Source organism: Tupaia chinensis, unplaced genomic scaffold (assembly GCF_000334495.1).
Source record: "Tupaia chinensis unplaced genomic scaffold, TupChi_1.0 Scaffold144255_1, whole genome shotgun sequence".
NCBI classification, from domain to species: Eukaryota; Metazoa; Chordata; class Mammalia; order Scandentia; family Tupaiidae; genus Tupaia; species Tupaia belangeri.
Window position 1 is genome coordinate 3,521,839 of NW_006204113.1, and position 23,460 is coordinate 3,545,298.

The 23,460-nt window shown below is 47.2% G+C and overlaps 1 protein-coding gene across 7 annotated transcripts in view; it reads right to left on the reverse strand.

The window, feature by feature from the left end:
- Nucleotides 1-1,181: 1,181 nt before the first annotated feature.
- The window catches only part of STN1 (STN1 subunit of CST complex), a 58,951-nt gene continuing 36,672 nt past the window's right edge, over nucleotides 1,182-23,460 (reverse strand). For 5 of the 7 annotated variants that reach the window (XM_006166402.3, XM_027767406.1, XM_006166400.3 and 2 more), the window contains 3 exons: nucleotides 17,937-18,059; nucleotides 14,275-14,347; nucleotides 1,182-2,849 (listed from right to left, as the gene is read on the reverse strand). In XM_006166402.3, coding sequence (XP_006166464.1) covers nucleotides 2,692-2,849; nucleotides 14,275-14,347; nucleotides 17,937-18,059 — 354 coding nt within the window. In that variant the 3' untranslated portion in view covers nucleotides 1,182-2,691. Of the gene's footprint in view, nucleotides 2,850-3,999; nucleotides 4,055-14,274; nucleotides 14,348-17,936; nucleotides 18,060-23,460 lie in introns of all 7 variants that reach the window. The other 2 variants (XM_027767407.1, XM_027767408.1) reach the window with 2 other exon arrangements.

Genomic DNA, 23,460 nt, shown 5'->3' on the forward strand with positions numbered 1-23,460 from the left:
GGTGTGTGAGGAACAGCAAGGCCCATGCGGCTGAGCAGAGTAGGCCAGGAGACAGCGGGAGGGCAGGCCCGGCAGACAGAACCCGCTGACCACTACATGCGGCAAGATCCTATCTGGTGTGAGACTCTCCAGCGTGGGGTAGGGTGAGCGTAACCAGCTGGCTGGGCTGCTCTGCTGAGAGCCACTGCAGAGGGGTGAGGGCAGCCAGGAAGGGACTGCAATACTCTGAGCTGGTAGCAATGGAATGAGGAAAACAATCAAGTTTAGGATGTCTATTACGCACCTGTGTAAAAAGTTGAACAGAGAGTCCCCAGTTGAGGGGAGGCCCAGTCTGGATGTATGTGGAGAGTTCGGCAGCATGCAGGCTGTATGAGCCACGAGGGTGTTTGAGATACTCAAGGGAGCAAGCAGGTGGCCGACCAGAATTTCAGTCCTGATCCTGCCGTCTTATAAAACATGCTGAGCACACAAGTGTGCCCAGGGTCCCGACAGGATGACAACTGGAGGAAACAGGACTGTAGCATGACTAGGTCCTGTTGGAGGGTGCTTTCTCTCTCTCATGCACACGAACATGCCCTCCAGCATAAAAAAAATTGTTTTGGTAAAGAATTATTTTACTTTTATTTATTCATTCATTTATTTTAATTTGACCAGACACACACACACACACACACACAACTAGAGAGGGAAAGTGAGAAAGCAAGCCACCAGGTCCAGGACTTGAACCGTGGTCAGCCATGTGGGAATGTCTAGCACCTTAATCACCATGCCACCTTCTGGACCAAAAAAATTTTTTTTGTTTGAGGTGCTAGATGGTAGCATACCAGTCAAGCACTGTGATTCTAGACTCCTCCCTGGGCCCCTAGTCAAGGATGTAGTTAGTATGGAACAGCTGCTGCTCTCAAGGGAAGCACTGGGGATGTCCTAGGCAGACCCTACTCTGCAGGGAGCCTCTGCACACAGGGAAGACCCAGGCCAGCTGTCTTGAATAGTCACTGTTAGAAATCGGCAAAGGTTTGAGTCAAGTCAGAGAAGTCTATGACACGGGGCCAGCTCCGTGGGGCAGCAGTGACACACTGCTCAAGAGAAGATGGATTCCACACGGTGACCACAGTTCAAATTCCCGTCCCAGGAGCCTGAAACACACTGAGCACATATGTGCAGCCCAGGCCTGGGGGAGGGGGACAGCAGTGTGACAAAACCCTGTGGAAGGTGTTTCTTTCTCTCATACTCCATAAAAAAAAAAAAAAAATTAAAACAAACGGCTGGCTCTGTGGCCTGGTGATGAAGGCAGCGGGAGACCGCACAGCCAACTGCATATCCAAATCCCAGCCCCTGGTACCCTGAAAAGCACACTGGGCACATGTGCATGCATGCCTAAGATCCTGATGCGGAGGGAAAATGGAGACGGGATCGCGCTGTGACCACACCCTACTGAGGGGGGTGCTTTCTCCCTCTCCCCATCTCTGGCAGGCACACATGCCCTCTGGCAAAACAAAAAGCAGAATTAAAATAAAAGTCTGTGACACAAAGCAATCTGTTCCTACCAGCTCTCAGCCCAGCATACTGTGCTGCAGGCAACTTTGGAGTGTAAAAACCACTCCGTTCCACACAGCCTGGAACGGTTCTCGGGGCCTGCGTGCTCCACAGCTGAAACGCTAGGCGATTACTGCATCAGGAGCAAACACGGCAGACGAAGGCAGTGCCTCCCGTGAAATGACTGTAATTAACTCCGAATGTTTCTCCACGCTTTATTTTGCTGGCTGGAGTTGTCCTTTTGCTGTCAGAACAAGCCTACCCCACACCTCAGATGTTCTTCCTCTAACTTGTCATTCCGAGCAGAAGCACGACTCCGTCACCTGTCTGGGCACATACCGAGCATCTGTCTGGACGGTGTCAGCACGTCCTGCACGCTCAGCAGCAACCCTGAAAATAACGTCTGCTGCCTGCCAGGCTACTGGCTGCCAGCCTCGTGATCTTCAAGGGCACTGACACATTCAGTCATGCCCCTCTGTAAGCGCGGAGAACTGCACTTAGATGCCTTTCAATGAACAGGGAAAACAAGGAGAACGACAAACTCAGAGCCATCCTGTGGATGTATGCTTATTCCCGTTTCTGGGTAGGTCTACAAACAGCCTGAACTTGGGCCTCTGGTCCTACCACTGGACCCTGAGCCACAGAAACCACAGGCGAGGGATGCTCATCCAGGGAGAGCTACTCCACTCACTGGTGCTCAGCCATCCAGAGGCCCAGGGAAATGTTTCTGGTAACCCAAAGTTTTAGAGTTTTAGAATGGTGTGATCTGGTTGTATGTTCTGCATCTCCTGCAGTGCATGGCCTTTACCCTGGGGTGCCCCTCCAGCACGATAGTGCCTCAAGCCACATACAACACCAAGAAAGCCACCAACCCTGTCTCCCCCTTCTCCTGCCCCAAGTGATGGCCAATGCAGCCAGTGGATCAATAGGCAGGGTTTTCTTCTACCTGGTGGCTGAGCTCAAAGTTGCTGTATTCTTGGGAAACACGGCAGTCAACAGCACTTATGCCAAATCCCACTCCCCGAGGGACGCTGTTTTAGTCTGTGATGAGGTGGGTGCTTCCAGGCGTAGGCGCCCCTGCACAATTTGACCGTCCGAGTACCACCTCGCCTTCTCCCCTCAGCCAGTCCGGGCGTGCTGTCCGAGGACCCCTGCTCAGTAGGCTATGTAGTAGTGCTCCATTGTGCTGATGATGTCACTCTGGTCCTCCAGGAGCTCCAGAACTTGGCGCAGGACGGCCTCACTCAGGCCCGGGCAGACGCTCAGACGAGCGCAGGCCAAGATGTGCAGGAAGTGGCAGCCCTTCTCCATATCTGCAGAAGAAAAGCAGGTGGCTGAGCCTGGACATGACTGTCATACCCTCCTCATCCTCTCCCTCTCTGTACCTCCTAAATCAGCCCCTGCATTTGGACGAGATCCCTAGATAATGTTTATGCACATCACAGTTTGAGGGGTTGGGGATGGCCTTGCAGTGTTCTGGCTAAGCATGCACAGAGAAGCCAGGTTCCACATGGCTGACCGGAATTTGAGTCTTAGCCCCGGTGGCTTACACACCAGGCATTTGCACACCTGCCCAGGATCCTGACAGATGGAGAACTGGAGGGAAAATGATTGCAGCATAAATGGGCCTTGCTGGGGGTGCTTTCTCTCTCTCTCTCTCTCTTTCATGTACATAAACATGCCCCCTAGAACACACAAAAATAAATCCGAAAGTTTGAGGGGCCAGAAAACAATACAGCAGTAAAACATGGTGCTGTGTGAGGCTGACCCACATGGGGGTGGGGGGTTCTGGGTTCGTATCCAGACCTCCCTGAGTGTGCTGGGCACATATGTGTGCCCATGATCAAGGGCTAGCTGAACCTGGGGGTGGGCTGGTGAAATCGCTGTTGGGTGTCTCTCTCTCTTTCTTTGTCTCCCTTGCTTATGAAATACATAAATGAATAAACTTAAGGGTAAAAAAGATTGAGATGTTCTCTAGATGAGCACAGAAAGAACACAAAAACCTGTCCTAGGCTCCTTCTGTCACCACAGCAGCATGGGCCTGCAGCCTTCAAGGATTCTCAATCGATGATTTGTATCTATAACCTAATGAGGTTTTAGCGCTTGATAAACCTTTTTCTCTAATGCAATGACATGTGTAAGTACACATATTCGGTGCTAAACCTCCAGTTTCCTAAGTGGGATCCCTCTTGAGACTCACAGCAAAGCCATTTTGCAGCAGCCTCCATTTTCTTTCCTGTAAGTCCTGATTTGAGGGGCTGCCATGGTGAGAAGGGATTCCCACCTTAGCCTGTTCTCATCCCTCTTGGCCTGGCTTCTAACAAGTCTTGTCTGTGAGAGCTGTGTTCTAGTAAGCTCTTACTCTCTACCCCCACTAAGACCATTTGGTATAGAAAAATAACACTGTGGGGTTAGTCATTTCTTTCCTGGTTGATATCAGTGATTTAGAACAGTGGTACTCACACTGAGGGCTGTGACCATCAGGGCATCAGATCATGTTCTTGTTTTTTTTCTTTTCCTAGAGAGAATTTTGCTTTAGGGCATATGTGCTCACCAGAGAGAAAAGAGAGACAGAAAGTGAGAAATCACTCCCTGGGGGGGTGGCCACATCGTGAGCCTTTCTCTTCCATTCTCCTTTTGGGATCCTAGGGACACATGCACAAGAACTTGGCATGAGTTTCAAGCCACCAGGTCTGGGACTTGAACCATGGTTGGCCATGGTGGGAGTCCAGCAGTGACATAACCATTATGCCATCTGCTGGTCTCCATGAGATCATTTTTTAAATTATTTTTTATTTTTAGTTTGCTATATGGTGGTGGGAGAGAAAGAGGGGGGAAAGAGAGAGAGAGAGAGAGAAATCACCGCTCAGGTCGGGAAGGAGGGCCACACTGCAATCCCTTCTCCTCCACTCTCTTCTTGGGATTTGGGGCACACACACACACACACACACACATGCACACACATACACCCATGAAGTTGGCCTTGTGGAATCCAGCACCTTAACCTCCACACCACTGGCCTAAGTTTTCATGGGTTGTGATTAGCATTCTTTTTCTTACCAAACAGCCTAAAATAGGAAATTACAGAATGTACTGTATTATAAGTAGGATAAATATTATTTTGTGGAATTTTACTTCATAGCGATCTAATGCATTAAAATAAGAGTAGGTAGGCTTGGTCTCTTGATGTCATATACCCAACACCTGGCACACACAAGCTGCTCCACACAATCACTGAATGTTTTGCAGTAGAATGATAGGATGTATTGGGTCATGATGTCAAATGTGTTGCGGAGTCAAAGCCCAACCTCATTACTGAGGGAGTGCTCTATACCCCGAGCTCTCCTCTCTCCTCTCTTCCCACCTCCCTGAGACCTGGCTGCTGGACCTTATGAGCACCCCACAGATTTGGCTCGTGGCGGGGGCTGTTCTGCAGGACTGTGCACCCCTCCCACAGTACCATCACAAGATAAGGGGCACCAAACCCTAAACATACTCTGCTGAGTCTGTTCATCGATAAGCTGCCTCTCAGTAACCTTCAAGCAGTGTATGTACAAACCAGCCCCTCGTCTTGGTGACAGGGACTCTAAGTGATCTCAGCTGATTTATGAATGCCTTGTTCTTATGAGGAAGCCTGAGCCTATGCTCATGAGGCAGGGATCGCCCTCTACCCAGCTGTCTGCAGAGCATCCTGTCCCGCTTCCAGAAGTCGGAAACTCATGGCTCCCCCTGCTGGACCACCAGGTATGTTCTGTGGAGTCAGTAGACATTATCCGCCAGCCCTCTGATTCGGAGCTTCTCCAGAACGACGACTAAAACCAAGCCTTCCCCATTTTTCACACTTTTAAGCTTCATGGCAAGAGTAGGCTTGGTCTCTTGATGTCATATACCCAGCACGTGGCACACGCAGCTGCTCTACACCATCACTAAATGCTTGCTTTCGCTAGAGGATGCATGTGCTCGCCAGAGAGACGCAGACACACAGGGGTGGAGAGGAAGCACCCCCATGGGGCATGGTCAAGCCACAATCCTTCTCCTCCACTTCTCTAACTTGTCAGGATGTTGGGCACACATATACACATGCTCAGCGTGTTTTCCAAGCTGCTGGGTCTAGGGTTCAAACCCAATGATCAGCCACGCAGGAGCTGGCTGCCTTAACCAGCAGGCCACAGAGCCAGCCTGTGTCACTGAATGTTGTTTTTGGATGAAAAAAAAAATGCTTTAAGCTCCAATAAGGTACTCAAAGAGGTAATGTGGGATTGGGCAAGGCACAGTCTGAGATGCAGTGCACTTCTGTGGCCTTGGGGAAGTCACAGCCCCCTTGAGCCTCAGTTTCCCTACTCTTCAGCACTGAGAGGTTCTTAGATCGGGCTGGGCTGATGAGAGATTGGATAATTCTGACCTCTAGTGGCTGCCTGAACTCACCGCTCCTGACTGGGGCTCTCTTGAAGATGTCCTACCTATCTGCGTGTCGCACTGAGCAGGGGGGAGTGAGCAGACGGTAGACACAGAGCTGACTTGAGTCCACCAGATTTGAGTTCAAGTCCTGGCTCTACAACGGGGGCAAAGTGGCTTGTGGGAATAAAACCACCTCCTTCCCAGGGTGGCTGTGTGGATGAAAGAGACCACAGTAGCGGCTTCCTACATGGGGAACTACTATGATCCTGCCACCATATCCATAACCTAGGAAGAGGTATGGAACCAGGTCCCTGCTCCAAGGAGGCTTTCTTTTTTGAGAAAAGAAGACACAGACTCACAGGGAGTATAAGCTAGAGAGCAAGCGATGGCAGGATGGCATGGATGATGGGGAGCGGAGGACTCTAAGCATCCAGGCCCGCACACAACAGAGGAGCACCCAGAATTCAGCATGCTGGGCTTTTTTTTTTCTTTTCTTTCTTTTTTTTTTTTTTTTAAGGTTTTTTCTTGGGGTATGTGTTCATGCCAGAGAAAGACACAGAGGGAGTATAAGCTAGAGAGCAAGCGATGGCAGGATGGCATGGATGATGGGGAGCGGAGGACTCTAAGCATCCAGGCCCGCACACAACAGAGGAGCACCCAGAATTCAGCATGCTGGGCTTTTTTTTTTCTTTTCTTTCTTTTTTTTTTTTTTTTAAGGTTTTTTCTTGGGGTATGTGTTCATGCCAGAGAAAGACACAGAGAGGGAAAGTGGCGTATGTGTTCATGCCAGAGAAAGACACAGAGAGGGAAAGTGAGAAATCATCCCCCGGGGCATGGCCACGCCACAATCACTTCTGCATTCTCCTCGCAGGATTTTGGCCACATGTGCGCATGTGCCTAGCTGATTTTCAAGTTGCCGAGTCAGAACGCAAACCATGGGAGTCCAGCGCCTTAACCACTACACCATTTGCTGGTCCCCCACTGGCTTTTAACATCAGCTGTTGCGGGGTCTGATGCTTGGGCTCTGGGCTCAAGATGACTTACAGGCATATGGAGGCCCTACACAGCCATGCTGGCTGTCCTGGGGGCCTTAAACTACTTCTTAGAAAGGACATTCTGCTCTGTCTGTTGAAGCTGACAGGTGACCTTCCCAGCACATGTGGAACACGAACATAGACTTTTCATATGAGAAATTCAGAAAAGCACTTCCCCTGCAGTCAGCACGACGGCATCATTTGACCCCTCACGGGATAACCCACGAGCCAAGCAGACTTTTCTGAAAGGTGTTCCTCTGGCCATCGCTGAGAGCAGCGGTAACCTTCTTGGCCTCGTATTTTTCCACGTACTTTTACAGTCGCCTCATTTATAGTTTCTTCACCAGAAACCAAAAACAGCTGATGTGCTAAAGACCTGAATCACATGAAAATAAATTTCAGGTATAAGCTACTAACTAGAAAGGTTAGGAAAAATCACTTTAAGAATTTTTAAAAAAGATTATGAGTTTATAAAAAAATTACTCCATTATGAGTAGGGTCAGATGGTATCTGTTTCCACAACAAGGAGTTGTATTATTCAAGGCATAGACAAGTCTGGGCTAGACGCATGTGAGCTTTTTGAAAACCTAACGGCACAAAGTAACCATCTAAAAATGCTGCCACTTTAGAACTCATCGAATGCTCATTTTCTTAGGTTAAAAATGATATGATGATCATATAGGAGAATGTTCCTATACTTAGAAAATACAAGCTTTGGGTCAGCTCCTTGGCCTGGTGGTTAAGGTAGCTGGATCCCACATGGCCGACCTTGTGGTTCAAGTCCTGGACCTAGTGGCTTGAGATACACGCCCAGTACATGTGGGTCCTAGGCTAATCCTGACAGGAGGCAGAGATGGAGAAGGGACTGAGGTGTGAACATTTCCCATAGAGGTTGTTTTCTCCTCCCCCCCCCCCAAAAAAGGAAAAAGCAAGCTTAAATTTTTTAGTGACTCTAGGTGAAGGATATATTGGTATTTACTATGTCTTGTAAGAGAGGTTTTTGCTATAGGGCGCAGGCACTCACCAGAGACAGAGAGAAATCACCCCCAAGGGGGGATGGACATGCCTCTATCCCTTCTCCTCCATTCTCCTCTTGGGATTTTGGGCACACATGCACATGCACCCAGGGTGAGTTTTAAGTAGCTGGGTCCAGGACTCGAACCGTGGTTGAATATGTGGGAGTCCAGTGACATAATCATTATACCATCTGCTGGTTCCAATATATAGCTATTTATTATACTAGTCTTTTAATTTTTCTATGGTTGCAACATTTTTGGAATGAGAAGTTGGTGATATAAAAATATCTTTCAGAGTCCAGGCAGGGGTGAGGTGGTACTACAACTGAATCCACAGGTCCCTGCTCCAAGGAGGCTTTCTTTTTTGAGAAAAGAAGACACAGACTCACAGGGAGTATAAGCTAGAGAGCAAGCGATGGCAGGATGGCATGGATGATGGGGAGCGGAGGACTCTAAGCATCCAGGCCCGCACACAACAGAGGAGCACCCAGAATTCAGCATGCTGGGCTTTTTTTTTTCTTTTCTTTCTTTTTTTTTTTTTTTTAAGGTTTTTACATGGGGTATGTGTTCATGCCAGAGAAAGACACAGAGAGGGAAAGTGAGAAATCATCCCCCGGGGCATGGCCACGCCACAATCACTTCTGCATTCTCCTCGCAGGATTTTGGCCACATGTGCGCATGTGCCTAGCTGATTTTCAAGTTGCCGAGTCAGAACGCAAACCATGGGAGTCCAGCGCCTTAACCACTACACCATTTGCTGGTCCCCCACTGGCTTTTAACCTCAGTTGTTGCGGGGCCTGATGCTTGGGCTCGGGGCTCAAGATGACTTACAGGCATATGGAGGCCCTACACAGCCATGCTGGCTGTCCTGGGGGCCTTAAACTACTTCTTAGAAAGGACATTCTGCTCTGTCTGTTGAAGCTGACAGGTGACCTTCCCAGCACATGTGGAACACGAACATAGACTTTTCATATGAGAAATTCAGAAAAGCACTTCCCCTGCAGTCAGCACGACGGCATCATTTGACCCCTCACGGGATAACCCACGAGCCAAGCAGACTTTTCTGAAAGGTGTTCCTCTGGCCATCGCTGAGAGCAGCGGTAACCTTCTTGGCCTCGTATTTTTCCACGTACTTTTACAGTCGCCTCATTTATAGTTTCTTCACCAGAAACCAAAAACAGCTGATGTGCTAAAGACCTGAATCACATGAAAATAAATTTCAGGTATAAGCTACTAACTAGAAAGGTTAGGAAAAATCACTTTAAGAATTTTTAAAAAAGATTATGAGTTTATAAAAAAATTACTCCATTATGAGTAGGGTCAGATGGTATCTGTTTCCACAACAAGGAGTTGTATTATTCAAGGCATAGACAAGTCTGGGCTAGACGCATGTGAGCTTTTTGAAAACCTAACGGCACAAAGTAACCATCTAAAAATGCTGCCACTTTAGAACTCATCGAATGCTCATTTTCTTAGGTTAAAAATGATATGATGATCATATAGGAGAATGTTCCTATACTTAGAAAATACAAGCTTTGGGTCAGCTCCTTGGCCTGGTGGTTAAGGTAGCTGGATCCCACATGGCCGACCTTGTGGTTCAAGTCCTGGACCTAGTGGCTTTTTGTTACACCCCCGACCCAGTGGGCGCGCGGGTTACACGCCCAGTACATGTGGGTCCTAGGCTAATCCTGACAGGAGGCAGAGATGGAGAAGGGACTGAGGTGTGAACATTTCCCATAGAGGTTGTTTTCTCCTCCCCCCCCCCAAAAAAAGGAAAAAGCAAGCTTAAATTTTTTAGTGACTCTAGGTGAAGGATATATTGGTATTTACTATGTCTTGTAAGAGAGGTTTTTGCTATAGGGCGCAGGCACTCACCAGAGACAGAGAGAAATCACCCCCAAGGGGGGATGGACATGCCTCTATCCCTTCTCCTCCATTCTCCTCTTGGGATTTTGGGCACACATGCACATGCACCCAGGGTGAGTTTTAAGTAGCTGGGTCCAGGACTCGAACCGTGGTTGAATATGTGGGAGTCCAGTGACATAATCATTATACCATCTGCTGGTTCCAATATATAGCTATTTATTATACTAGTCTTTTAATTTTTCTATGGTTGCAACATTTTTGGAATGAGAAGTTGGTGATATAAAAATATCTTTCAGAGTCCAGGCAGGGGTGAGGTGGTACTACAACTGAATCCACTGGGAAGGTGTCTTGAGTTTGTATCCTGGGACCCTCCCTGAGCACACCAAGCACACATGTGTGTCCATCATCTGGGCTGGCTGAGAATGGGAATGGATCATGGTGTGGGGACCCTTTTGGGGATGCCTGTCATTCTTTCTATGTCTCTCTCGTGGAAGGAAAAATAAACTTTACACACACACACACACGAATCTTCAACGTGGAGCGCTTCAATGTGGATAATTTGTCACTATTATATCCATTCTTAAAAGTCAAAATCCAGAATCTAAAAAACACAGCCCAACAGGAATAGAACAAAATCCTGACAAGGGTCTACATATTTGAAACCGCTTCCTTTTACATCAACATTAAATCGAGCAGACAGTGAGACTTCAGGTCTCAGGGCTAGAGAGTTAAGGGCTACAGGAAACAGGACATCTTAATTTAACCCTTCCATAGCCCTAATCATGTACGAAGTACCCCTCCAGTAGCTCTATAAACGGCGATGCATTTAGTTCTCGTAACAGCCTATGACGTAAGTACTATTACCCTCACTTTGCACATAAGCAACCTACAGCCCAGACTCGCCCAAGGTCATACAGAGTGGCAGAGGTGGGATTCCAACCCAGGCGAGGTGGCTTTGGAGCCCAGTTCTTCTCAATGATGCCATGCTGCCTATCTTTAGACAAACCCTGGACTGTCCCTCAGGGACCTGAAATGGGTTTGGGGAATATAGTCCTTTCACTGCTGTAGGTTCAGCCTTTGCTGAGACACTCATAAATGACCAAAAACTTGGAATCCTTCCACCAATCATCCTGCCAAGGAAAAACACAGTGCTATATTTTGAAGACTTTTTTTTTTTTTAATTTTAAATTTGACCAGAAAGGGACAGAGTGAGAGAGAGCTAGAGAGATGGAAAAGTAAGAAAGCAAGCCATCAGGTCCAGGACTCGAACTGTGGTTGGCCACATGGGAGTCCAGCCCCCTTAACCACCATGCCACCTGCCAGCCCCATCAATGCTATATTTTGAATGAAAGGTCAGAAACAAATTAAAGGCCAGTAGGAATGGCTAAATGAATGGCCAAATATCTACCTATAAATTATGGAACACCTTGCTGCTATTAAAAAACCGAGGTACTTTTGGAACCAGTGGTTGGCATAATGGCTATGTGGCTGGACTCCCATGCAGTCGACTACAGTTTGAGTCCCAGACCCGGTGGCTTAAACTCACACCAGGCGCATGTGCGTGCGTGTCCAAGATCCTGAGAGAATGGAGAAGGGATTGTGGCGTGGCCATCCCCCCTGGGGGGTGATTTCTTGCTTTCTGTCTCTGTCTCTCTCTGTCTGGTGAGCGCACACGCCTTATAGCAAAAACCTCTCAAAAAAACAAAAAACAAAAACAAAAAAAACAAAATCCCAAGAGGAGAATGGAAGAGAAGGGACTGCGGTGTGGCCATCCCTCCTGGGGGGTAATTTCTTGCTTTCTGTCTGTTTCTGTCTCTCCAGTGAGGTCACAAGCCCTATAGTAAAAATCTCTCTTAAAAAAAGAAAAAAGAAAACCCCACAAGATGTGAGACATTTATATACTGTATGCTAAGCTTTACATATGTTTTAAAATTTTTATTTTAAATTTAAAGTTTAAATTTAAATTTAAATGCTTTCAGGGCCAGCAGGTACCATGGTGGTTAAAGTGCTGGATTCCCACATGGCTGACTGCAGTGTGAGTTCTGGACCCAATGGCTTGAAATTATGCCAGGCATGTGTGGCCAAAAATCCTGAGAGGAAAATGGAGGAGAAGAGATTGTGACTTGGCCATCCCCCTGGAAGGTGATTCCTCACTTTCTCTCTCTGACTCTGTCTCTCTCTCCAGTGAGCACATGTACCTATGGCAAAAACCTTTAAAAAAATCTCTTCAATGAGAGAGAGACAGAAAGAGAGGGAGACACCTCCAGCAGGGCGTTGATGCTGTGATCCGCCCCCAGCCTCAACCAGCCCTGGATCATGGGCAGCTGCACACCCAGAGTACTCAGGGAGGTCCCTGGATGTAAACCTGGAACCTTTCCCTGCTGATCAGCATCACGGAGCATCAGGTTTTACCACTGTGCCACTACGCAGCCCCACCTGTGGCTTTTAAAAATGAAAACTACACATGCATGTTTGTAAGTGCATATACCATCTCTGGGAGCAAGAAACTGGCAAAACCACTGCCTTTGGAGAGGGGGACTCCAAACCTGGAGCTGATGGCTACGAGCAGTGTGCCTTTTCTGTGTGTGTTTTTACACTGTCTGACATTTTCATGATGTGCATAACATTAATATTAAAAATAATCATCTACCACCATCGGTTAACGGTGTTACGAAGAGTGGCCACAGCAGATTTCCAGGCATCCCTGGTGGTCTTTCATCAGTGTTCTTTGTTGTTCAGGCTCCAGAACTCAGCTCCAGGAAGTTTATTAGCACCAGGCAACTGGCTTGTGGCTCTTACGGGCCCCCATTTACTAACGGAGGGCTGAGCTCCTGCCTCTCGACATGCAGTCACAGGTAGGAGCTGGCCTGCAGGGGGATGAAAAACTCACCATCCCGATGATCCCTCAGATCACTGAGGCTGTTAGCTTCTCCAGGGAAATGAGGTGCAAATTCCTTTCATTCGCTTTTCCAACCCTAGATCCTGATACAGATCAAAGTAAGGGCCTCGGGCCCTCTGGGACTAGGATGGGTGCAGGAATGTTACCTTGGGTGCATCTTCCCACCCCTTGAGAATCTCACATTGGACTGCTCTCAAGAGTTCCTTAGAGAGCCAGACGGTGGTGCAGAGGTAAAATGCCATGCTCTGAGAGGCAATCCCACATGGGAAAGTTCCTGGTTCAAGTCCAAAGAACTCCCTGCATGCCCAGCGTACTCATGGTCCAGGGCTGAGTGAAGGCTGGAAGTGGATCATAGCATCAAGGCCCTGTCAGCGGTGTTCTCTCTCTCCACCCATGAAAGAAAGAAACTTAAAAAAACCCTAACTCTGACCTGTGCATAGGCAGGCTTCTCCCTCAACTGAAGGGTACTAGTTCTTATTGTTTTGAAGAAGCCAGTAACATTCATTCATTTGCATTAAAATAATAAACTGCTTTGAGTTTATTTTTAGACCTATAGCCACACCACTCTGGGATCTGACCTCATCAGCTCTCAGGATTCATAAAGTCTAAATAGGGTTGTGCACTATAAACACCAGGGCTGGGGCCCGGCCCAGCTCTACCCACTGACTCAACCTGGAGCAGGTTCAAGTCCCGGGAATGTAAGGACTAATGGGCTGGCATCCCTGGGGGGTGGACTTCTCTGGCAGGATCAGGGAACTGGGGTCATTTATGACTCTTCCCCAAATCTGCTATTAGAATTAGTTTGCAAAAGGGAGACCTTGAGAAGTCACCTTTAAGACTGGCCAGTTGTTAATGGGGTTTAAAGTTAGGCCCGCCCCTTTTCTTCTCACTAGTGTGAAGAGTAATGTTTGTCAGACTAGCTACAGTTAGAGTGTCTAACCACTAGGGGCTGACCTAACTCCACTAAAACCAGCTGTTGTTAAACCATTCCTTTTGCAAATGATCAGTGTCCAAGATGACTAAATTACACTGTTCATAAACCCTGATGTCTAGAACCAGTCCTCCCAGCACTGAAAGGCCTTGCTGTTGGAAAAGAAGAAAATATGATGTTTGTGTTTCAAGACGAGAGACCAGTTTGGAGCAGAAATAACAGGTATCAGAGAAAACACAAGAACCGCAAAGACATCAAAGTCCTAGCACAGTGGCTTACCTCGCTGGATCAGTCACTTGGGGAGATTACCTCTCTAGCCCCTAACCCTCCCCTTCCAAATCAAAATCCCGGGGGAGGGGGACCCAAGCACTGCATGTTTAGACACGTTCCAAGGCTAAATCTTATGTGGCAGCACGGTCGGTGCACACTGACCGAGAGGGGCAAACAGGCTCCCTGCGGGCAGGTGCCCTGACCATCCTCTTTCTAAGGCACTACCAGGAAAAGCCCCGGGTCTCCTGACTCCACCCAGAGCTCCCTGGGAGAAAGTGACCCCTTCCAGCACCCCAGGGCGGCCCCGTATACTCCACCCCTTACGGTTGGGTTTCTGGCAGTCTTCCTGGATGATCTGATGGATCTTCCTGTGCAGGCCTTTGTCTTCTCTGGTTACCTAAGTAGGAAAAGTAGTAGGGAGTCCTGTCACCCAGACTACAGTTTCTAAAGATTTCATAACCATGCCCCTCCCTGCACCACTCACTTCAATTTCAATTTTCGACACTTGGCCTGTTACCAAACCAGCTTTCTGTCCCTAAGCGGCTCGCTGCTTGGTGGTTGGTCCTCAGGACATGCCCTCAGGTGTTGGTTCACTGGGGTCATAACTCATACAAAATCTGAAATTCTCTCCTGTGAAGGAACACCTTTCTTCTTAAATACTCATCACACATTCATAAAAGTTGTCTTATTTTTTGTTTTACTCTTGAGGAAGGGCCAAGGACTCACAGCCTCTCATTTCCACCTCAGGACTCTTTCCTTTGGGGCCCTAGCCCTGTCTGTGTTTCATTAGTTTTCTTCCTTTTCCCAGGCACAAGGAAAAAACAACAGAGGAAAAAAGCTATGAAGAGAAGATAACAAGAGGGAATCTAGCCTATCCATTGCAACGCCTGTTCTGGAAGGTACACATAACCTGGGTCGTTCCTCAGGCACAAGTAAAAGAAAACACAAACATGGTTTCACCTTCGTGTTCAGTAATGAGTCTACTACGAAAAAAGGAAACAGGAAAGAGAAAAAAGACAGGAAGAAAAGAAGGAAGTAATAAAGTTAGACAGAAACAGAGGGATTAAGAAGATATACAGGTGGGGCCAGCAGATGGCATATTGGTTAAGGTGACAGACTCCCATGTGGCCGACTATGGATCAAGTCCCGGACCCAGTGGCTTGAAAAATCACACTGAGTGCATGTGAGTGGGTGCCCAAAATCTCAGAAGGAGCATGGAGAAGGGATTGTGGTGTAGTTATTCTCCTAGAGGTGATTTCTTGCTTTCCCTCCAACTGTCTCTTTCTGGTGAGCATACATGCTCTATGGCAAAAAACTTACCAAACAAAAGAAGATAAACAAGCAAGCAAACAGCTATAAGTTTCCTGCTTAAAGAGAACCCAAGAATGCTTGTCTGACCTGACTGACAGATGGCAATACTGATAGCACCTGCCTCCTCTCAACTCCCCAGGTTAGGGTGAAGAGTAAATATGGTAATGTGTGCTGGGGGGCTGAAAACCACAGCAGTAAGGGCTTTGCCACACTGAGGCAAGGCAGGGCCTATAAGTCCGGAAACCTACAAGGCCCCTACAAGGCACTGAGTGGAAGGGGAGGAGTCAGAGGAGGAGACCAGAGATCTATTCTTGCTGGATCACAGGTCCCGGCTCACAATGATTCACACGAGGAAGTGCCCAGCCCTGCCACTCCCGGCCCTGGACTGCAGCCTGGGGCCCTCCTGCTCCCCAGGAAGGCCTGCTCTATAGACCTGCGGGGAATGTGTGTCCCAGAGGGGCTGGGGTGAGCTGCCCTCTGAGCTCTCTAACCCTCCAGGAGACAAAGGGACGAGACAGACGGCACTGACCCTCACACAGACTGGAACACTTCCAACAACAGGAAATGTACTATTAAGAAAAGGTTCCCCTCTAGAATTTTGCTCATAAACAGTGAGACTCCTGGGACACCTCAGGGTTTCGGCCCTCTCTGGGAGCACTGAGCACACGTGCCTGAAGACACATCTACAGAACTGCCATCAGTGGTCCCAAGGAGGCCCACTTTCAGCTCAATTCCTCCGGTACTGAAGGCCAGCAATGAAGGCTGAGCTTCTAACTCAGGAACAGTGAATCCAATAAGCACTCATACTCCTAGTGAGAGAGTCAGCTGGGCCAGTCCTTAGGAGGCCAAACGGACCATGTCCATCCAGTGCTCAAGGGTACATGTGATTTGCTCCAACCAATCTTTTTTCTTATGCTATAGGGTATGTGCACTCACCAGAGACACAGACAGAGAGAAAAAGAAAGTGAGAAATCAGCCCCCAGAGGGGTTGGCCATGCTGCAATCCCTTCTCCTCTATTCACCTCTTGGGATCTGGGGCATGCATGCATGTGCACTGGGAGTGTTTTTCAAGCTGCTGGGTCTGGAACTTTATGCAGTAGGCATAGGGATCTAGTTGCCTTAACCTCCACGCCATCTGCTGGCCTTGCTCTAGCATCTCATTAGTCACTCTTCCACAAATATTTACCTAATGTCACAAACAGGGTTATGTAAAAACAGCCATCGCAGCTGTATTTCCAAAAGCAAAAGTCAGAAGCGCCATGAATGTCTACCAGAAAAGAAAAGGTTAACAAGGTTACAGCAGGGATCCGCAGTGTGGGAGCCATGAGGAGGTAAAAAGAACAAGGCAGAAAACCAGCAGTTAGCGTAATGGCTATGTCGCTGGACTCCCACATAGCCGACCGTGGGTCGTGTCCCGGACCCGGTGGCTTAAAACTCACGCCGGACACATGTGCGTGCGTGCCCAAGATCCCGAGAGGAGAATGGAGGAGAAGGGATTGCAGCGTGGCCATCCCCCCTGGGGGGCGATTTCTAGCTTTCTGTCTCTCTGTCTCTCTCTGTCTGTCTGGCGAGCACACACGCCCTATAGCGAAAAACCTCTCAAAAAAAAAAAAAGAAAAGAAAGGCAGACCGCTAAGCACTAATGTTGGAAAGGCGCCCGTCGTAGACTTCCCGGTACCAAAAATGTTGCTGAGCCTTAGTTAGAGTAGCAGTTCTCAACTCTCCTGGGAACATCTGGCCATGTCTGGAGATACTTTGGGTTGTCACAACTAGGGAGGCTGCTTCTGGCATCCAGTGGGTGAAGGTCAAGGATGATGCCAAACACCCTGTAATGCACAGGGCGGCCTCAAGCAACCATGTGGCCCAAACAGTGTTGAGACTGAGCAGCCCTGTCTGGAGGATAATCACATTTTTGGTAGAAAAGCTACAGGAGCATATTTTTATATGGAACATTTGTAATGTACAGATACATGTCTGAGGGATATTTTCTGAAGAGAGGTAACTTGAGGGAAAGATAAGGGCTGACTTTCAGTTAGTTCTTGTCTTATTTTCTAGGTTTCTGCCATAGGGTGTGTGTGCTCGCTGGAGGCAGAGAGAGGGAAAGTGAGAATGCACCCCCTAGGGGGAATGGCCATGCTGTAATCCCTGCCGCTCTGTTCTCCTCCTAGGATTTTGGGCATCCATGCACACACGTGATTTTGAAGCTACCATGTCCAGGACTCAAACTGTGATTGGCCATGTGGGAGTCGAGTGCTTTAACTACCATGCCACCTGTGGTCCCTTCTCTTCTTATTTTATGTACCTCCTTTATCTTTGAAAACTGTAAGTAGGTATTCATAAATAGTAAACAGGACCAGGAAGTGGCATGATGGTTAGAGCAGCTGGATCCCACATGGTCAACCACTCTAGGGTTCCAGATACAGTGGCTTGGAAAACATGCTGGGCATGTGTGTACACGTGTGTTCAAAATCCTGAGAGGAGAATGGAGGAGAAGGGATGCAGCATGACCATCCCCACTAGGGGGTGCTTTCTTGCTTTCCCTCTCTCTGTGTCTCTGTCTCTCTCTCTCTGTGGCAAGAGTACATGCCCTATGTCCAAAAATCTTAATAAAAAAATTAATAAATATATTTGTAATAGAGGCCGGGAAGAAAAAACCGAAGTTGCAGATCTCTTACATAGAACAGATTTTGAAAGCCGTCGTCTTTCTGGAAAATGAATCCTTTTTCCTGCAGCAGCTGTACAGCATTCTTAAATATACTGTGAATGGCTTTGGAAGTCATGTCATTCTTAAAATCCTCCTGTATAAAAGAAGAAAAGAAGTAAATTCCACCTATAGGCAACAGAGAGCAACTGCCCAAACTGGTTCGAGAATTCACCCAACAGGCTTTTAATCTGCTGAGACAAAAAGACACAGGAAAATATGTGCCAGTCTGGCGGACGGTATTTAAGGAGGACTGGGGAATTCCTTCCATCAGGATCATGCTCAATAACTGTTCCACACCTTACTTGTGACCTTTTGTGTTGAGGTGGTTTAATTCAACAGTATCTTGTAGAAAATCACAAAAGCAACTCTCTGTTGGACAACCATTTTTTATAGAGAACTACAATACTGTATACATAGCAGCCTTTCATTTTCAAAATTGTGACTGTACATTTCTAAGGACTTCAAGGAATTATATTCCTCTTGCAATAATTTGGGGGTTCTAGCATGTAGTATTAAACAGTCTTATTTACTTTTTTTTAAACTTTTTAAAAGTTCCTACTTTTTTTTGAATTATTTTTATTTAACTTTATTTATTATTATTGTCATTATTATTTTTCAGTTTTATCAGAGAGAGACAGAGAGAGAGGAAGTGAGGAAGCAAGTCACCAGGTCCGAGACTTGAACCGTGGTCGGCCATGTGGGAGTCCAGAGCCTTTAACCACCATGCCACTTGCCGGCCCCACAGTCTTATTTACTTTTAATTAAGGTTTATTTACCCATGTCTTCAGAGAAAGGGGGAGGCAGGCATCCCTGACATGGTCCTAACACCACAATATACCCCCATTTTCAGCCGGCTTGGTGTGCTCAAAGGAGGTCTCAGAATGTGAACCCAAGACCTTCCCCATTTGGGTCCAGTTACATTATCATTGCACCGCCACCTGCCTCCCTGCCCCTTTAAGTTTATTTCTTCCATGAGAGAGACACAGAGATAGACAGACAGTCCTTATGTTAAAGGGACGATAATGGAGGCAAAGAACTGTGCTGAGGCCTGGAGTGTGGGGAAGGAATGTCCCTGAGGCTGAAGGTAAGAGGGCAGTGTGGAGTAAAGTGAGAACCCCACAAGGAAGGACCCTCTGCTGCTGTCGGCTTTCCTCACTTGCAATATTGCCTCCCTTCTCTAGGAGGTAGGTTTGCTCAGAGCGGGAGCAGGCCATCCTACTTCTTACCCCCCCGAGGAGTGAGGCTGCCAGCCACGTCCCACCGAAGTCCAGCGGGCCGTGTGCTCTGGAGTCAGCGCTTCGAGGTAAGTATCTCATCTAGCACACAGCAGGTGACCAGTACAATATGTATGAAATGAGTGGACAGAAAGAGCCCCTCAGAGGGACTGCCACCTTTTTATTCTACTGGGGATTTTCTGTTTGTTCCCGAAACAAAGAAACTGCCAAACACCTATGCTTCAAGCTACAGCTCCATTTATAATGAGACAGAAAACTGTCAAAACACGAAAAAGATCAGAGCTCCAAAGAATCAAGGCCAAACTTCCAAAAAGGTGTTTGAAGGCAAAGTCCTACCTCTAAAGATACTAGATACTTACAGAGGCCCTCTGAGGCAACACCCACAGATGCCAACGGCATGTCTTCAGGGCGAGAGGGAGAGGAAAGAACCCCCGAGTGGCCTTGAGTATTGCCAATTCCACCCCTGGTGAACCTTTGCTTTCTAGAAGAGACGCCCCAAACAGGGATGCTATTAATCTGGTGATGTTTCACAAATGTGATCTCCTGGCTGAAGTTGACAGCCTGACACTTAATTAAATCAACAGCCTAAGTTATTCCTTCACGGAACAAGCTGGAGAAGAAGTCATTAGAATGTCAGGACCTAGAGCTGACAAACATCCCGGGTTATGACAGCAACCACTCTCTTAAAGAGGAAAAAGGCTGAGATATAATGGCACCTCCTACCGGCAGAAAAGCTGTCTGGGTGTGTTTAGAACAAACACCTGGCTTAAGCCTCACATGGCACATCGTTTTGTTCACAGAGGTTTAAGGCGAAGCTGTTTATAATCTCGTACATGCACGCTCCTACAGGAAGCACAATCAATCTAGACTCTTTGACAAACCTTTGATCTTTTTATAAGTTTACTTATTTACTTTTTCCATGAGAGATAGACAGGCACCTACAACTGGGTCTTCATGCCACAATCCCCCCCTTGCCACAGCCAGCCCAATCTGTAAAGGGAGCCCTTGAGACCCAAACCCAGACCCAGGACTCACGCGCATCCAGCATCAGACGGTCATGTTAGTTGCACCACCACCCACTGGCCCTTCAAAACCTTTATAACTTACTTAAGCTTTGCAGTTCTAAGGAACTTTGTCTTCTTTTACTCAATTTAACATAAAGATCTTAATGATCGTTTTTATTACCTCTCTTAGCAAAAGAGAAATAAATTGGAAACTAACTAGAAATGACAGTTATCTGATTATTCCTATTATTAAAATGAGTCCTGGCTATGGCCAGTCCATGGAAAATGCCTGGCTCCCCCTCCCAGATTTGAGTAAGATCAAGGACAGGAAGAAAGAACTAGGCCTGGGACTTTAAAAGCACAGTGTCGGCTGTGAACAAGCACTAACAGAAACGGCTCTCTGGAAACAAACAACACGGGTAGCTTCCTTTCCAAAAATGTTTGCCTTCGCTGACCTCAGGACATACTTCCCTGGCCTGGGTATGAAGATCACAGTCTCCAGGGGAAAGCATCCAGTCGTCTGTTCTAACTAGCAACTTTTCCGGACTGAGATCTGTGCCTGTCTTATCTTTTTCAAAACCAATGATGGACTCCTCAGATTTAGGAAACTGAAATTACTCAGACAAAAACCACAACTGGCTGAATGTGCTAGCCTTACCAAGCCTCTCCTCTCCGGTCAGGAACTGGGTGGATCCCTGAAATATATATAGTCTTCATCCCCAAACAAACTCAACATTCATCCAGCTGTCAGAGAAACAATGCTTTTGCAAAGTCTGCTTATCATGTTTCTGGATTGGCTAAGAAGGGCCACTGTGGTTAAAAAAAAAAAAAAGAAAGAAAGAGGAGGAAACATTCAAACTCGCTCCCTCCTGCCTCTAAACCCCAACACCATCACAATGATTTTTTGTTAGGCTTTCATCTGTATGACAACAGAAAGTGCCCAAGGATCTAAGGTTTCACCATCTCTGAACAGCACCTCTGCCTCCCAGGGTGCCACTAAATGAAATTCAATTTCATGACACTGACCTCCCCAACTGGAGCAATTCATAATTCATAATTGATGGAAAAAAAATATTTCCAAAGGTAAAACAAATACAGTGCATATTCAGCCCTTTTAAACACATGACACTGGGCAGACACAGGTTTCTGCTCTAAGCATTTTTAAAAACCTATCATGCCCCAAATTGCCACAGATCGTTTTGCATGGGACAAGCTTTTAGTTCTCAAAGAGTCCTTAAGTCTTTCTACTTAATTACAACTGGCTTCATATGAAGAAGAGGGTCTTCACTAAGCTTTAACATCTCCCAAACATGCCAACGGAGTCACCAGAAGTCCTCGGAGGTCCACGTGGATCGGAGCCTCCTCTAAATGATTCAACGGGAACTTGCTGCCCGTGGACAGCTGGAGTAACTGTAATTGCTTAGAAGCAACCCTGGCAAAGAAGAAGGCACCCAGTCATGACCCTCTCCACCTGGGTGCTTTCTGAAATGATATCCCTCACCTCCCTGTATAAAATCATGGGTCACCAGGCACATAAGCCTCTTGCCAGGAAAAGATAATTAAGTGTGTGGACAAAACAGAGAGGCCCCGATCATGCCTTGGAGGTCAAGATATCTATTTCACCAGGATCCTGAAGAACAACTTGTGTTACCCAGCAAGGATATTCATAATAGCCCTGCTAGCAATGGCAAACAAAAGCAAAAACAAAAACAAAAACAAAAACAAAAAACCAAACCCACATGAACAAAAATGAGGAAACATCTAAACAGGCCCAGCTGTGGGGCTGCGGACAGTAGGTGCCACTGAGCAATGCAGAGCCACAGGGGAGAGCCCGGGTTCAGATCCTAAGTTGATCTGAACATCCAACTCTGACTGGCTGGAAGGCTGGGTTGGGGAGGATCATGGTATGGTGAGACTCTGTCAAGGGTACCTGCCATAAAGAAAGAAAGGAAAGAAAGAAACTTAACAACAAAAGAAAGCACCTCAACAGACAAGGAGTGAGAGACTGGTTCAATAAAAGTTGGTACATGTAACGAAAGTTTACCAAATAGGATCTATAAGACATTTTGATGAAATGCTATGTACAGTGTTTTGCACACTGTCACTTGTTTTGTTTGTTTGTTTGTTTTTTTTGGAGAGTTTTTTTTCGCTATAGGGCACGTGCGCTCGCGAGACAGAGACATAGAGACAGAAAGCGAGAATTCACCCCCCAGGGGGGATGGTCACGCCGCAATCCCTTCTCCTCCATTCTCCTCTCGGGATCTTGGGCACGCACGCACACGCGCCCGGCGTGAGTTTTAAGCCACTGGGTCAGGGACGCGAACCGCGGTCAACTACGTGGGAGTCCAGCGACATAGCCTTTACGCTAACTGCTGGTTCCCCACACTGTCACTTGTGTAAAACAGAAGGAGATATAACTACTTAGTTTATGCAGACGTAGACAAACTATATCCAGAAAGATACTCATGAAATTAGTAACGGTGTGTGCCTCTGGGGAAAGCCAGAAAGAGGGAGGATAGGAAGCAAACTTGCTGTTAACTATGTACTTTCTAGCACCATTTGGCTTTTTTTTTTTTTTTTTTTAGAAGTTTTGCTATAGGGTGTGTGTGCTCGCCAGAAAGACAGAGAGAGACAGAGAGACAGAAAGTAAGAAATTACCCTCCAGGGGCGATGGTCATGCTGCAATCCCTTCTCCTCCATTCTCCTCTTGGGATCTTAGGCACGCATGCACACGCACCCAGCGTGAGTTTAAGCCACCAGGTCCAGGACGCAAACTGCGGTCAACTACGTGGGAGTCCAGTGACATAGCCATTATGCTAACTGCTGGTCCCTGGCTTTTTTTTTTTTTTAATTTATTCATTTTCTACATTAATTCACTATACACCATCACAACACACAAATGAATTTTCCATCCAAAATACACTGTGCATTGGCTCAATCAAGCACATCAACATACATGTTCTCAGCAAATAATTTTCCAATTCTTATGTCCTGCATACCTTGCCTTTTGTTTTGCCATCCCTGATTCCCCATCCCCCACCCTCTGCCATGTCCCATCCTCCTCCCCCCCCCCCATTCAATTGTTCTGCCAATGAACTTAATTAGTCTAAATATATCCAATAGCTAGCACAGCTGACACATACCTATACATGAACCCAAGTCTGACTTTAGGCATAAACCCCAGTGAGTAGAATGAACATACTATAAAGTAGTACCCAGCTGGGCCCATACAGCTCGCTGCAGTCGTCAAATATGC